The sequence below is a fragment of the Theropithecus gelada genome, chromosome 2, assembly GCF_003255815.1.
Source record: "Theropithecus gelada isolate Dixy chromosome 2, Tgel_1.0, whole genome shotgun sequence".
Classification (NCBI taxonomy): domain Eukaryota; kingdom Metazoa; phylum Chordata; class Mammalia; order Primates; family Cercopithecidae; genus Theropithecus; species Theropithecus gelada.
Window position 1 is genome coordinate 101,419,907 of NC_037669.1, and position 17,450 is coordinate 101,437,356.

The following is a 17,450-nucleotide window of genomic DNA, read 5'->3' on the forward strand; positions in this document are numbered from 1 at the left end:
GGATTCCCCACTGCATCCATCCACATGCCAAGATCATGCCTGCCCTGCACAGTGTGTGTGGGTTCTAGTGCTGGCCTATTCCTGAAGTATATGGGATTCTTCTAATAGGAAACTTTGGCTCAGGGACTCTCCAGTGACCTGGCTGAGACTCCGATAGCTGAACTGCAGTCTGTGGTTCTTCCTTTCCAGTCCTCCTCCCTTGTCTCTCTCTCAGACGTCAAACCTGAGCTGCAGTCTGAAGTCTCTCCCTGCCACTCCTGCTCCCCACACTCATCTTTCACAGGCATCCTCCCAACCCCCACAAATCTCTTGCACTTCTGATCTCAGAATGTCTGCTCCTCAAAACCCAAACTGACACAAGAGACCGTAATCGAAGCAAGGGATGGCGGTGCTCTCTGATCAGGTAGTGGTAGTGGAGTTGGTAGACACTGGTCTGATTCTGTGTCAATCTGAAGGTAGAAACAATAGCATTTCCTGACTGATAAATTGTATACATGGTGTGAGCAAAAGAGAGGAGTCAAAAATGACTTTTATGTCTGATGTCACTGATTGAGACAGAGAAGGCTGTGAGAGGAGCAGGCCTTGGGGTCAGATTACAAGCTAGCTTTGAACATGTTGTGTTTGAGATGGCTGTGAGACCACCAAGGGAAAGGATTCAGTAAGCAATTAGGTGTATATGAGTCTGGGATCCCAGGGATGAGTCAGAGCTGGAGATACCATTTCAGGCATCAAGGGTCTATAGATGATATTTAAAGCCATGAGATCTGAAGAGATCACCAAGGAAATGAGCATTGATGGAGAATAGAAGAGGACCAAGGCCTGAGCCCCAGGGCATTGAAACATGAAAGGGAGAAGAGGAGAAAACAGGGAATGAGATGAGCAGCAGGCACCTGTGAAGTAGGAGGGAAACCAAAGGTGGTCTCCTGGAAACCAGGTGAGTAAGGCACTTTAGCCCTTCGGATCAGGATGAAGCCAAGGTTGGGTGTGAATATGAATTTCAGTTTATGAAAAATAAGGTTATTATACACACCTTTTTTCTCTCCTCCCCCTTTCCTCCCTTTTCTTTACTAAAACAAACAAACAAAACAGTTTGTTATCTTCCCTCTCTAGACTCCTTTCCCCCCACCTTCTCCCCTTCCCTTCTTTTCTCTTCTATCAGTGGCTTTGGCAAACTATAAAAAGACATGGGAACTATTTAGTTGTGCTGATGATATAGACATAAACTATACCATATGGCCCCAATACCTAAACTCCAGGCAATTAAAGTCCTTTCAAACAGAAGCAGTAGGTTATTTTTTGAAACTTCATGAAAGCAACTGAATAGTGATAAAGAAACTGGTAGTCAGAGGACACTTTATGTGTAATTTATGTCTTTTCCTTCTCCTCCTCCTTCTCCTTCTTCTCCTTCTCCTTCTCCTTCTCCTTCTTCTCCTTCTCCTTCTCCTTCTCCTTCTTCTCCTTCTCCTCCTTCTCCTTCTCCTTCTCCTTCTCCCTCTCATTCTTCTTCATTTCAAGTAGGGCTTTGTTTTCCCAGGTAGATTTAGGAGCTTTCTGCATGAGCCAAGCCCCTTTTATTTTCACATAAGTAAATACACATTCTGGCAGTCATTTAGCAGCTTTCGTGTCCCCTTCATCATCTCCACACAGGTGAATATGGTCTTTATTTTGGCCCATGAAATGCAATGAGATGCCTGGATGCTTTTTGGAAGTAAGGGTGCAAGGTACAATCTTTTATGAGACTATGAAAAAATGATCCAGGAATCACAATAATCACTCATCCACATTTCTTGCTTTGGAGAAGCCTCTTGTTATAGGTTAAAATCTGCCTTGGGTGATGCTGTAGTAACCTCTAGTTTACCTTCAATTGGTGATATAGTAAGTGTCCCAGCTTAGCCTCCAGGTTCCTGCTATCTGGTGTCATACTTTGTGGGAAGCTCATCCACTGAGGGCTTGGCCTCCCACTGTACGCTGCCATGGGCTCTCACCTCTACACTGATGAAATGAAATTTTGTCACTTAGTGTCATTCCATGCATTGCAATCACATCTGGGAGTTTATCTCTCCAGCTATCTTGAGAGCAAAGCCCATGACTCAGTGGATTGCTGAAGTTGACTTCTTCTTTTTCCAGCTCTGTTCCGTGACATCATGTTGGTAGCTTGAAATCTAGCATGGTGGTGAGTGGGGATCAGGATCTAGACCACAGAATTCAGAAAACAAGGAAACCTATACATGCCATAGATCAGGGCTCTCCTGCCTCCCACTTGAAGAGCCAGTTTTAAACATCTACTAGCCTGCCACAAGATTATTTATTTTGTAACTTTGGCAGCTTAACAGTGTGCCATGGACATAGTAGGTGCTTAATAAATACTTCTTGAATGAATGAATAAATGAAAATAAGACATCCTATTCTAACTGGTAATCTGAGTTTTCCCTCCCAGGATATCCTTATAATTTGGGTTTAGACAAAACTCCTTCTTCATCCCCTATACCCCACAATTTAGCTGTGTTTCATGGTACTCATGTACTTTGACAGTAGACAGTATCTACTAAATGTTAAATACAGGTATTTCTCATTCTCTAGTGTGGCCCCAGCTTAGGTGGTGTCTTTGCAACTGTCCTCAACCTATGCCTTCTTGAGTCCGTGTGGCATGTTTCTACTCAAAGCCTCCTTGCTTGCTCCTCATAGCAGCACTGAGGCAGGCATAGGGCAGCAATAGAGAGATTGAGTCTCAAACTTGTTGACTACTTTGAAGACACTCAGCTTCCAAGGCACAGAGTTGGAGCACACACTAAAGGTATCAGAATCATAGGCTAGGCTGGAGTCCAGTTCCAGCCTGGAATTTGACAGTTTCTGAGACCTCAGTTGCTCCTTCCTTGGCCTTTGTGAGTGTCTGGCTCAGGGGGATGGGCTTCTCCCCATGCCTGTCCTCTTTCTCAGGTCTGAAGGTCATCGTGGGGGCCTTGCTGCGCTCTGTGAAGAAGCTGGTCAATGTGATTATCCTCACCTTCTTTTGCCTCAGCATCTTTGCCCTGGTAGGTCAGCAGCTCTTCATGGGAAGCCTGAACCTGAAATGCATCTCGAGGGACTGTAAAAATATCAGTAACCTGGAAGCTTATGGTAAATACCCAACCTTTCACTCCTTAGTTTTTGCATGGTTAACTTTTCCTTATCCTCACTTGTCCTGCCTTCACACCTCCCTTACAGAGTCTCTTAGGAGCAAGGGAGGACTTCATCCATCCAGGGTGTTCCTGTGGGCAGATGTATTTCCTAGAGAATTGCCTCATTCTTTGGGTTGCCATGGAGAAGGAAAGTCTTGAAACTACATCCACAAGAGCAATTCTATGCTGTCCCATCCCTTTGCCATTTAGATCTCTGCTCACTTCTTTGTAATGATTTGTGGAAGTTTTCAGAATACTTGGATTTGGCCAACGATAATCAACAGCTTCCCAGCCCCGCTCCTCAAGTATTTCTTCAATGACTCATTTTTTTTTTTTTTTTTTTTTTAAGATGGAGTCTAGCTCTGTCACCAGGCTGGAGTGCAGTGGCACGATCTCACCTCACTGCAACCTCTGCCTCCCAGGTTCAAGTGATTCTCCTGCCTCAGCCTCTCGAGTAGCTGGGATTACAGGCCTGTGCCTCCACACCCAGCTAATTTTTGTATTTTTAGTAGAGATGGGGCTTCACCATGTTGGCCAGGATGATCTCTATCTCCTGACCTCGTGATCTGCCCATCTCAGCCTCCCAAAGCTCTGGGATTACAGGTGTCAGTCACCATGCCTGGCTAACAACACTTCTTTCAATGCCCACCCTCTCTATGCTGAGGTTGACCCTACACCTACTCCATCTACACTCTCCTGAGGTCTGTCACAGGATGGGTCTCTGTCCAGCTTCCCCCAGGGAGGATTTTCGGTTCAGTATTATTTACTGAGAGGCAAAGTGGTGGTGGTGATGTCACTGCTTCCTTCTCCAACTTCTCCTTCCTTCTTCTTTTCCCTCCCTTTTTCTTGCTCCTTCTAGAGGTCTTGGGCCCCAGTTTCTCTCTGGACACACCCCCTTTAATCATTTTAGAAGATGTAGAAACATCCATTTTCAAGCATAGTCTGCATACTTACTATTCTCTTTCCTTTTGATTTTTTTTTTCAAATCTGAATTTATGATTTTTTCCTCTCTCAGACCATTGCTTTGAAAAGAAAGAAAATTCGACTGAATTCAAAATGTGTGGCATCTGGAAGGTTAACAGGTAAGAGGTTTATAATCTTCATTTTCCTCCCAAGAAGAATACCTCTAGACCTTTTAGAATGGTGTGGCAAATAATCTTTATCTAATGACTGGTGGACACAGTGATGATAGTTCTCGTATAATTATTTCATGTGTCTAAACAGGTTTAGACTTGTGTTATTAAATTAAAAAAACATTTCCTGGTGTTTAAGGCAGCTTTCCTCCCTAGTTATGTTAAATTGGAAGCTTGTAAGAAACCTACTGAAACAGTGATATTTCAACTTTATGGAGTAGGTATTCAAGACTTTCAAAGCTGAGAAGGGATGTTATGACTGAGAGCCCTGTGAAGCCCTTGTTTCCTGTTCAGTGGCATTCTCCTGCTGCAAGAGTATCTGAACATGCTTCTTCTCTTTGTTGACCTGTTGACAACTATTGCCTCTAATTACAAACACAGTTGAACATACATCCATGCACACTTGCCCCAACAGCTACTGGCCCTCTGGTCCTATGGGGAAACTCTTTTTCCTTTCAGGATAGCAGTGCTTTCTGTGGTGAAAGATTCAATTCAGTGAAGATTTATTGAGTGTATTTCAAATTAAGATAATATGCAAGGTACTCTGATGAAACAGATGACATTCATTCCTAAATTACAAATAGATAAAAGAATCTACAGAGTGTCAAGCCCTGAGTTAGCCTCAAAGAATGCAATTATGAACAAGGCAGCTCCACGCTTTTGGAATTGATGTCTTCTAGGGAAGACAGATGCACAGAAAATGCAGTTATATGTTGCATAATGACATTTAGGTTGATAATGGATGACACATATGATACTGTCCCTATAGAATTATGATACTGTATTTTTACAGTGCCTTTTCTGTGTTTAGATACACAAATTCCTACCATTGTGTTACAGTTGCCTACAGTATTCAGTCCAGTAACACACTGTACAGGTTTGTAGCCTAGGAACAATAGGCTATGCCACTTAGTCTAGGTGTATAGTAGGCTATACCATCTAGGCTTGTGTGTACACTCTATGGTGTTTACACAACAAAATTGCCTAACTCCACATTTCTCAGAATGTGTTCCTGCTGTTAAGCAATGCATGACTACTAGAAAGTGTGATGAGTGTTATAAGGGTGATGTGCAGGTACTGAGAGGTATGATGGGGGTGTGACCTTGTCTGGAGAATTAGGGAAGGCTTCTCTCCATTTGCAAGACACAATAGGCTTTAATCTAATATGAGACTTACTGAGTTTTCTAGAATGATTCTCAACAGAACGCACTGCATTGAACTTGCTGAGGATCATTCTAGAAAGAAAAACTGTCTTCCATGAAACTGGTCCCTGTTGCCAGAAATGTTCCCAACATTTTGGCACCAGGGACCGATTTCATGGAAGATAATTTTTTCATGGGCAGGAAGTGGTGGTGGTTTTGGGATGAAACTGTTCTCCCTCAGATTATCAGGCATTAGTTAGATTCTCATAAGGAGCATGCAACCTAGATCCCTCACATGCACAGTTCACAACAGGGTTCACACTCTTATGAGAATCTAATGCTCACCACTGATGTGACAGGAGGTGGAGCTCAGGCAGTAATGCTCACTCGCCTGCTGCCCACTTGCTGTACAGCCCAGTTCCTAACAGGCCATGAACCAGTACTGGTCTGGGGCCCGGGGCTGGGGACCCCTGTCTTAAAGGGAGCCCAACAGCTGCTGCGTATAGCACTTCTTTTACCCCTCACACAGGCAGACAGGTGTGGTTACCACAGGCAAAATCCAAGGTGGGGTGTATAACCTAGTCATGCAGAAGCAGCAGCCTTGTTTCCAACTAGTCCTTTTTTTTCCCCCAAGTCTTTTGCCTCCAAAGTCTCTTATTACAATACTACACTGCTATAAAAAGTCCAAAAAACTATTTTAGCTGTTGAAAACTCAAACAACATCATGCACAAAATGAATCAAGTGTGATATGTATATGACAATAGAGAGTGGTGGGGAAAGTAGAGAGGCAGAGGACACATGCCATGCTTAACAGCAGTCAAACTTGAGTTATTTTTTTTATTTCAATAGGTTTTGGGGCAACAGGTGGTACTTGGTTACATGAATAAGTTCTTTAGTGGTGATTTCTGAGATTTTGGTGCATGAACTGGTCTTCTTTTTAGCTTTTATTTGAAGTTCAGGGCTACATGTGCAGGTTTGTTATATAGGTAAATTTGTGTACAGATTATTTCATCACTCAGGTATTAAATCTAGTACCCATTAGTTATTTTTCCTGATTCTCTTCCTTCTTTCAACCTCCACCATCCAGTAGGTCCCAGTATCTATCGTTCCCCACTGTGTGTCCATGTGTTCTCACCATTTATCTCCCATTTACAAGTAAGAACATGTAGTATTTGGTTTTTCTGTTCCTGCATTAGTTTGTTAATGTTAATGGCCTCAAGTTACATCCATGTTCTCGCAAAGTAATAGAACTCTTTCTTTTTATGGCTGCATAGTATTCCACAGCATACATGCACCACATTACCTTTATCCAGTCTGTCACTGATGAGCATCCAGGTTGCCTCCATGTCTTTGCTATTGTGAATAGTGTGGCAATGAACACTCACGTGCATGTGTCTTTACAATATAATGGTTTATATTCCTTTGGGTATATACCCAGTAATGGGCTTGCTGGGTCAAATGGTAGTTCTGTTTTTAGGTCTTTGAGGAATTGCCACAGTTTTCCACAATGGTTGAGCTAATTTGCACTCCCAACAACAGTGGATAAATGTTCCTTTTTCTCTGCATCCATGCCAGCATCTGTTATTTTTTGACTTTTTAATGTAGCCATTCTGACTGGTGTGAGATGGTATCTCATTGTGGTTTTGATTTGTATTTCTCTAATGATCAACGATGTACAACTGGTCTTTATAGGGCTCTTGTCTCTAAGTTTATGGGCCAGGCACATCTCTCTCAGTCTAGGTACAATATAAATGCTCCAGAGTTTTATGGTAAGCCAACTCCTAGTACACAGCATTCCACACTGATCACAACATGCTCGCTTCTGAGGAGATGGCACTCTGAGAAGGCAGGTCTGTGATCATCTTCCCAGGCAGGCTTTGGTCTGTTCGGGGCCCAGACTAGTCTTCACCCTCCGGTCACTGCTTCCTCCCCTGCTGACTAATTCATAGTGACTACAACTCAGATCTGAAGTCTAAGTAGGAGGTTCCAGTAGATAAAGAGAAAGAGTGAACAATTCCAGACAGTAGGCACAGCAAAGGTGAGCATAAGGTCTTGGAGCACAAGAGCATGTAGGGAATGATAAGAAGCCCAGTAGCTTTTTGGGCAGACGGGCAAGAGAGCAGGCAGGAACAGAGACAAGGGCCAACCATGAAGGACCTGATAGCTCATCAGTGCCAACGATTTTGGTCTTGATCACAAAGGAAGCAGGAGACATGGAAAGGTTTTAGGGCAGGCAGATGACCTGGGCAGATTAGACATATTTTAAATGCCACCATGGCTTCTGTGTAGAGAATGGATGCATAGAATAGATGAGGAAGCCAATTACAAGACTGTGGTAGAAAGAATAGGGAAATGGGCTAAATGCCCCACTTGAAAGGCACACAGTGGAAAGCTGGATAAAAAAGCAAGACCCAATGGTATGCTGTCTTCAAAAGACTCATCTTACATGTAATGACATCCATAGGCTCAAAATAAAAGAAATGGAGGAAAATATACCAAGCAAATGGAAATCAGATAAAAAGCAGGAGCTGCAATCTTAATTTCAGACAAAACAGACTTTAAACCAACAAAGATTAAAAAATAGATAAAGAAGGGCATTACAAAATGGTAAAAGGTTCAATTCAACAAGAAGACCTAACTAATCAAAAGGTATATGCACCCAAGACAGGAGCACCTAGATTCATAAGGCAAGTTCTTAGAGACCTACAAAGAGGCTTAGACTCCCACACGAGAATAGTGGGAGACTTCAACACAGCACTGACAGTATTATACAGATCACTGGGGCAGAAAATTAACAAAGATATTCAGGACCTGAATTCGACATTGGACCAAATGAACCTGTTGGACCTCTACAGAACTCTCCACCCCAAAACAACAGAATATACATTCTTCTCATCACCACATGGCACATACTCTTAAACTGACCACATAATGGAACATAAAACAAGCCTCAGCAAATGCAAAAGAACCAAAATCATACCAAACATACTCTCAGACCACAGCACAATAAAAATAGAAGAAAAGACTAAAAAAAATCACTCAAAACCATGCAGTTACATGGAAATTAAACAACATGCCTCTGAATGACTTTTGAGTAAATAATCAAATTAAAGCAGAAATCAAGAAGTTTTTGGAACTAATGAGAACAAAGATACAATATGCCAGAATCTCTGGGACACAGCGAGGCAGTGTTAAGAGAAAATTCATAGAACTAAATGCCCACATCAAAAACTTAGAAATAACTTAACAATGTCACATCACAATGGAAAGAGTTAGATAAGCAAGAGCAAAGCTAGCAGAAGACAAAAAATAAGGAAATCCAAATAAACACAATTAGAAATGACAAAGGGGATGTTACCACTGACCCCACATAAATAAAAATAACCATCAAAAACTACTACAAACACCTCTAAGCACACAAACTAAGAATACCTGGACACAAACACCCTGCCAAGAATGAACCAGGAAGAAACTGATTCCCTGAATAGACCAATAACAAGCTCCAAAACTGAATCTATAGTAAATAGCCTACCAACCAAAAAACTCCCAAGACCAGGTGGATCCATACCTGAATTCTACTAGATGTAGAAAGAAGAGCAGGTACCATTCCTACGGAAACTATTCCAAAAATTGAGGAGCAGGGACTCCTCCCCAAATCATTCAATGAGACCAGCATCATCCTGATACCAAAACTTGGCAGAGGCACAACAAAAAAAGAAAACCTTAGGTCAATATCCTTGATGAACATTGATGCAAAAATCCTCAACAAAATACTTGCAAACCTAATCCAGCAGCACATTAAAAAGCTAATCCACCACAATCAAGTAGGCTTCATCCTTGGGATGCATAGTTATTTCAACATATGCAAATCAATAAATGTGATTCATCAGAACTAAAGTCAAAAAACACATGATTATTTCAATAGTTGCAGAAAAGGCTTTTGATAAATTCAACATCCCTTCACGTTCAAAACTCTCAAAACACTAGATATTGAAGGAACGTACCTCAAAATAATAAGAGCCATCTATGACAAACCCACAGCCAACATCATACTGAATGGGGAAAAGCTGGAAGCATTCTCCTTGAAAAGTAGTACAAGACAGGATACCCTCTCTCACCACTCCTACTCAACATAGTATTGGGAGTCCTGGACAGAGCAATCAGGAAGAAAAGGAAAATAAAGGACATCCAAATAGGAAAAGAAGAAGTCAAACTATCCCTATTTGCAGGTAACATGACTCTATATCCAGAAAACCCCATAGTCTCAGCTCAAAAGCTCCTTCAGCTGATAAACAACTCCAGCAAAGTTTCAAGATACAAAATCAATGTACAAAAATCACTAACATTCCTGTATACCAACAGCCAAGCCGAGAGCCAAATCAGGAATGCAATCCTATTCATGATTGTGACAAAAGAATAAAATACATAGGAATACAGCCAACAGGGAGGTGAAAGATCTCTACAGTGAGAATTGCTAAACACTGCTCAAAGAAATTAAAAATGACACAAACAAATGGAAAAACATCTCATGCTCATGGATAGGAAGAATCAATATCATTAAAATGGGCATACTGCCTAAAGCAATTTACAGATTCAATGCTATTCCTATCAAATTACCAATGACATTCTTGACAGAATTTTAAAAATGCTATTTTAAAATTTATATGGAATCAAGAAAGAGCCCAAATACCCAAGGCAATCCTAAGTAAAAAGTACAGAGCTGGAGGCATCACATTTCCCAATTTCAAAATATACAACAAGGCTACAGTAACCAAAACAGCATGGTACTGATACAAAAACAGTCATATACATCAATGTACAGAATAGAGAGCCCAGAAATAAGGCTGCACACCTACAACCACCTGATCTTGAACAAAGCTGACAAAACAAGCAATGGGGAAAACACCCTATTCAATAAACGGTGCTGGAATAACTGGCTAGCTATATGCAAAAGATTGAAACTGGACTCCTTTCTTACACCATATACAAAAAATCAACTCAAGATGGATTAAAGACTTAAATGTAAATCCCCAAACTATAAAAACTCTGGAAGACAACCTAGGCAATACCATTCTGGATATAGAAATGGGCAAAGATTTCATGATGAAGATGCCAAAAGCAATCAGATGCCAAAATTTGACAAATGGGATCTAACTAAACTTAAGAGCTTCTGCACAGAAAAACAAAAACAAAAACAAAGAACTATTAGCAGAGTAAACAGACAACCTACAGAATGGGAGAAAATATTTGCAAACTATGCATCTGTTAAAGGTCTGATATTCAGCATCTGTAAGGAACTTAAACAAATTTACAATAAGAAAACAACGCCATTGAAAAGTGGGCAAAGGACATGAATAGACCTTTTTTTTTTTTTAAGAAGACTTACATGCAGCCAATAAGCATATGAAAAAAAGCTCAACATCACTCACCATTAGACAAATGCAAATCAAAACCAAAATAAGATACTATTTCACACCAGTCAGAATGGCTATCATTAGAAAGTCAAAAAATAACAGATGATGGCAATGTTGTGGAGAAAAGGGAACACATACACTGGTAGTAGAAGTATAAATTAGTTCAACCATTGTGGAAAGCAGTGTGGCAATTCCTCAAAGACCTAAAACAGAACTACTGTTGCTGGATTCATCCCAGCAATCGCATTACTGGGTAGGTACCCAGAGGAATATAAATCATTCTACTGTAAAGACACACACACGTGCATGTTCATTGCAGCACTATTCACAATAGCAAAGACATGGAAGCAACCTGAATGCCCATCAGTGACAAACTGGATAAAGAAAATGTGGTACACATACACCATGGAATACTATGCAGCCATAAAAAAGCACGAGATTATGTCTTTTGCTGGAACATGGATGGAGTTAGAAGCCATTAGCCTTAGCAAACTAAAGCAGGAAACAGAAAACCAAATACTGCATGTTCTCACTTGTAAGTGGGAGCTAAATGATGAGACCTCATGGACATAGAGAAGAAAAACAGCTACTGCAGCCGACTTGAGGATGAAGGGTAGGAGCAGCAAGAAGACCAGAAAAAATAACTGTTGGGTATTAGGCTTAGTACCTGGGTGATGAAATAATCTGTACAACAAACCCCTGTGACATGAGTTTAACCTATGTAACTAACCTGCACATGTACCCCAGAACCTAAAATAGTAGGTAAAAATAAATAAATAGAAAAAATTGTGGAGATTGAAGAGGGGGTGTTGGTGTGTATTTGTGTGTACAAAGCCATGTGTAAGAGAGTGGTGGGAAGCACAAAGGAGAGAAAACTGTTACAAATGTTTCTCATATCGGTGTGAGTGAGTGATAATGTCATTAGCTGAGATAGGGATGCTGGCAGAGAGGCTGAATCACCTGTATAAGTTGATGAGAAGGTGCCCCCAGAGAGGAGCAGATTGAACAAAACAGGCTTATATTTTGAATGGTGACCAAGAAATGAGGGAGATTAAATGCGATAGGTCCATCCTCAACAGACTCCTAGAAGTTAGAGGGCACTGGGACTTCACAGAATTTCCTCCAGGTCTGGTGAGAAAGAGGGCACAATGGATGCCCTCCTCCTCAGTCACCCTAAAGCAAAACTTACCACTCACAAAGTCCCACTCTGCCCACCAGGCAAATTCCAATCAGCTTGTCAGGTCCTCTGATTAAAACACATGAACAGCTCAGGCTCACCAGGCATCTGAAAAAAATCTTGGGTAAAAAGGAGGCCAAGATAAAGCCATAGAAAATGTGGCCATGAACAAAACAAAGGAACCAGAAAGGGCTCCGAAAACTTTGAATAGTGTCCTTGGTGAAATTAAAAGAGATAATACATACATAAAACAAAAAGCAGCTTGTTGTGAAAAAACAAAAACAAAAAGACAAGAAACTTATTAGAAATTAAACATTATTATACAAAAATCAACATTAGAACTAAAAGATGAAGTTGACAAAATAGCCTCCAAAGTAGGAAAAAGACAGAGAACAGAAAATCTGAGAGTAAATGTCAATCCAAAAGTTCCAATTTTTGACTAAGTAGGAATTCTAGAACTAGAGCACTGATTAAACTAAAGGGAGGAAATTAGTGAAGAAATGATGCAGAGAATTTACCTGGGACTAAAGATGCAAGTCCCTCAGTGCTCCAGAAAGTACCCAACACAGTGAATGAGAAAGGATCATGCCGAGGACATTATCATGGCATTTCAGAACTTTCTGGAAAAAGATTTTAAAACTAAAGGGCAAAAGAAGGTCACCCACAACGGAACAAAAATCAAACTGGCGTAAGAATTCTTTTTTTTTTTTTTTTTGAGACGGAGTCTCGCTCTGTCGCCCAGGCTGGAGTGCAGTGGCCGGATCTCAGCTCACTGCAAGCTCCGCCTCCCGGGTTTACGCCATTCTCCTGCCTCAGCCTCCCGAGTAGCTGGGACTACAGGCGCCCTCCACCTCGCCCGGCTAGTTTTTTTTGTTTTGTTTTGTATTTTTTTTAGTAGAGAGGGGGTTTCACCGTGTTAGCCAGGATGGTCTCGATCTCCTGACCTCGTGATCCGTCCGTCTCGGCCTCCCAAAGTGCTGGGATTACAGGCTGGAGCCACCGCGCCCGGCCAAGAATTCTTAATAGCAACACAGGATAATAGCTGAGCAGTGCTTTCATATTGCTAAGGAAAAATCTGCAACTCAGAATTCTATTTCTGGCCAAACTACCAATTGATTGTGAAAATGGAATAAATATATATTCATATATGCAAAGATTACACAGTCTTCTTAAGAAGCTAATTGAGAGGTGCTCCAGAAGAATGAGGGAGTAAAACATGAAAAAGCAACATGAAAAAGCCAAGAAAAAATGTCTACCATAGCAAGAAGTTAATCAACACGAACTACAATTGATAAATCAAATATCAGTATAAGCACTATTTAGACATACAGAGGTAGAAGAGTTAACAGTGGTTGAATTTGGGGTATATAAATGACAGTTAAAGAATGATACAATTGATTTCATTATAAACTTTTTGGTGCATGTAATTTTTAAGCCATGTGCATGTATTACTTTGATTAAAATACTATTCATAAAAAAACTAAGAAATATATACCCTTAGTACATTTTATAGATACACTCAATAATGTGTGTTTTGGTAATATGGGAAAAGACCTATGTTCAAAGATATTCATTGCCCAAATGTTTGTAAGAGTGAAGGACTGTCAATTACTGAAACCTAAATATTCATCATTAGCAGAGCAGTTAAATCATAGAACTATAGACATGAAAAGAAATAAGATATCTCCCTGTATGGTGATATGAAAAGAGCTGTAAACTATATTGTTCCACTAAAAAAAGCAAGGTGCAGGAGAGTGTGCAAAGCATGTTTCCATTTTTGTGTATTATAAAAGTTGTGTATAGATATAGATGTGCTGTACAGCCATAGCAAACTTCTGGAAATTTACAAAAGTACCTGTTAACTATTGCCTCTAGGAAGTGGGATCAGGAGACAGGGAAGAGAGGAAGACTTAATATTCATTGTATGTGCTTTTTTACTGTTCATTGTTCACGTGTTACTGTACTCAATTTTTCAATGAAAAACTATCTTATATGAATTTATTGATCAGTTCATTAGCAAAAGAGTCTTGTCAGACAGGGCAATGGCCACTTTAAAAATACTGCCTCTAGGGCTCCTGGTGTGAGCCCATCAGAAAAACCAGTGTTGTTGGAAGGAAAGGGAAGCTTGGCTGTGGCATATATAATTATTTCTCTGTTTCTTTCCAATATCTAGTTCCTGTTCCAAACAATATGAATGTAACCACACCAAAATTAATCCTGACTATAATTATACGAATTTTGACAACTTTGGCTGGTCTTTTCTTGCCATGTTCCGGCTTATGACCCAAGATTCCTGGGAGAAGCTTTATCAACAGGTTATCTATTTATAGTCTCTCTTTTTCCTCTCTCCCTCCATCCTTTTCCTTCCCCCTCTATCACTTATCTGTTTATCTACCATTTATTTATAACTACCATTCATCCCCCACTTTTATCATCTGTCTCATATTTAACAGTCGTACTGTTAAATTCTGCCTTACTAATTCTGTTAGAAACTTCAAGAAAATTGGCCGGGCACGCTGACTCAATGCCTGTAATCCCAGCACTTTGGGAAGTTGAGGCTTGAGGTCAGCTGTTCAAGACCAGCCTGGCCAATATGGTGAAACCTCATCTCTACTAAAAATGCAAAAATCAGCAGGGCGTGGTGGCAAGTGCCTGTAATCCCTGCTATTCAGAAAGCTGAGGCAGGAGAATCACTCGAACCTAGGAGGTGGAGGTTGCAGTGAGCCGAGATCATACTACTGTACTCCAGCCTGGGTGATAGAGTGCAATTCCGTCTCAAAAAAAAAGAAAAAAAAGAAAGAAAGAAAGAAAAGAAACTTCAAGAAAAATTTAAATGCAATATTTGGAAGACGACTCCAAAAAACCCCTCCTCTTCCTAGAAATATTAGTCCCCTCCAGATTCCCTACTGCCTGAAGTTTTGCCACTAGCACTCTCTCTCTTGCCACTTTTATTTTAAAAATGCAGATACTCTTGAGAGAGTTATAGATAGTAAAGTCACTGAAACTTCCATACGAAGGTGTGGATAGTATCTCCCCACTGAGAGACAGGACGTCAGGAATCCCTGGGATATTAGGGAAGCTATGGATGATTCTGTGGTCAACTGAGCCCACCAGTGCTGGGGAAGATCAATTTTCTGCTACTGTGTGGTCCTTGCTTGAGGTGATGGTCACCCTCCTGTGGAAGAAGGTTTGAGATGCAAGAACATGCTCTGTCCTTTGCAGACCCTGCATACTGCTGGACTCTACTCAGTCTTCTTCTTCATTGTGGTCATTTTCCTGGGCTCCTTCTACCTGATTAACTTAACCCTGGCTGTTGTTACCATGGCGTATGAGGAGCAGAACAAGAATGTAGCTGCAGAGATAGAGGCCAAGGAAAAGATGTTTCAGGAAGCCCAGCAGCTGTTAAAGGAGGAAAAGGAGGTAGGGACATGGGGTCAGACAGTGGGATCTGGTTTGGGGAGGGGAAGAGGTCCCCAGAGGCAATGTGACCTGAGACTCAAGGCTGCCACCCTTGGCCTGGTCTCAGCACTTTCTCTCTTGGTGCTTTTCTGAGAATATAAGTCCCTTGCAGAATGACTGTGCAGCTATCTTTCACAAAATTGTCCAGGCACCAGGCCCTTGAAAACGGGGAACTCTTGGCCTTGATGCTTTTTGACCTTCTGAAGCCTAAGACTTCTATGACATGCCCCAAATTACTGACTAGACGATACAACATAAGTTTATGTAAATCCAGACTGTGCTCCAGGCTTTCTTGTGGAAATCTGGAGATGTTTGTGTTCGGGGTCTTTGCTTGAAGTGGACTCTAGAACAATGATCACCTCTCCCTGTTTGAAATTCTTGTCATATTTATAGGCCATTCTAATAGTTTCCGTGGAATCTTTAGATTCTTCCAGCTCAAGTCTAGGATTTGCAGGACAGGGACCATGTTTTATACTTGCACCAATCCTCTCTAAGATTTGTCAGAAGGATGCCCATCATAAGTGCTTAACGTCTGCATTATCAGGCATAAGTATTTATTGAGTGCCTAGCACATACTGGACACTGTGGTAAGGGGCAGTGACACAGAGATATGAAAGAGTCAATGCTGCTTTTGGTGGCTGCAATTTCTGTGCAAAAACAGGACATGTTTCCCCAGATAAATAATAACAGAGCTAGCATAGTCCAGATAGATGATGAGCAATTTAAATGTTTCAGAGCTACCAGAAGAGAGATTTTCACCACTCTAAGGTCGGGGTCATTTGCAATGTTTCATGAGGAGGTGTAATCTATTCTTTAATTGCTTTTGTTCAATTTGAAGGCTCTGGTTGCCATGGGAATTGACAGAAGTTCACTTACTTCCCTCGAAACATCATATTTTACCCCCCAAAAGAGAAAGCTCTTTGGTAATAAGAAAAGGAAGTCCTTCTTTTTGAGAGAGTCTGGGAAAGGCCAGCCTCCAGGGTCAGATTCTGATGAAGATTCCCAAAAAAAGGTAAGTCTTATCCAGTGCATTAGTGATACCATAGTGCTGTCCCGGGGACAGGTCTAATTGCCAATCACATTGAAATAATTCATTTTTTCATTTACTCATTTATTCATTCATCCATTTGCACATACTTTCATGCATCCATGTGTCTTTTCAATTATCCATTTATTTGTAAACATCAATTTAGAGTGTTTACAGTGTGTACTATCTTCTTGGCACTGGGATAGCTACTAGGGATACATGATTTATACTCCACAGAGTGTACGGCTAATGATGAAGACATACTGATAAGAAGGCAGTTACGAGTCAATGTGATGACTGATGTGCTGATCACTGTGGGAGAACAGAGGAGGAACTATGTGTCAGTGTGGGCTCCCTTGGAAGCAAACCCAAAGACATTACAGTGCAAGTAGATTATTTGGGAAGTGATCCTAGGAAGCACTGGGAAAGGAGGGAAGAAACGCTATATGGAATGAAAGGTAACCAGTGAAGATGCATTATCAAGCCAGTTACCACTGAAGCCAGGTAGTTGGAGTTTAATCCTTTTGAAGTAAGGGCATCAGAGTGTGTTTTATATATATATATATATATATATATATATATATATATATATATGTGTGTGTGTGTGTGTGTGTGTGTGTGTGTGTGTGTGTATATATGTTGGTATATATACCAACTTTTGTCCATCATAGATTAAAGATTGCTGAAAACTGAAGACAATAATTTCCCTCTAATTTCCTACTTGCCGTGCACTAAAGAAGCGGGGATTTGAGTCATCAGAGAAAGTCCTCAAGTAAGGACATATGGGTGGGAAAACCAAGAGCATCCAGAATTCATGGGGCCTGGGGGAAAAGCAGTAGATAAGAAAAGGGTCCCCAGAAGATGCAGGGATGTTGACTAGATGTATCAGTTGAAAGGATGAATTCACCAGCAAAAGGAAAAAGAAAGCATTACCTGCAG

At 40.9% G+C, this 17,450-nt stretch overlaps 1 protein-coding gene across 3 annotated transcripts in view; it reads left to right on the forward strand.

The window, feature by feature from the left end:
* The window catches only part of SCN11A (sodium voltage-gated channel alpha subunit 11), a 217,171-nt gene that overhangs the window by 124,753 nt on the left and 74,968 nt on the right, over window positions 1–17,450 (forward strand). For all 3 annotated transcript variants that reach the window (XM_025376599.1, XM_025376600.1, XM_025376598.1), the window contains 5 exons: window positions 2,938–3,117; window positions 4,174–4,240; window positions 14,199–14,340; window positions 15,248–15,445; window positions 16,323–16,496. In XM_025376599.1, coding sequence (XP_025232384.1) covers window positions 2,938–3,117; window positions 4,174–4,240; window positions 14,199–14,340; window positions 15,248–15,445; window positions 16,323–16,496 — 761 coding nt within the window. The remainder of the gene's footprint in view (window positions 1–2,937; window positions 3,118–4,173; window positions 4,241–14,198; window positions 14,341–15,247; window positions 15,446–16,322; window positions 16,497–17,450) is intronic.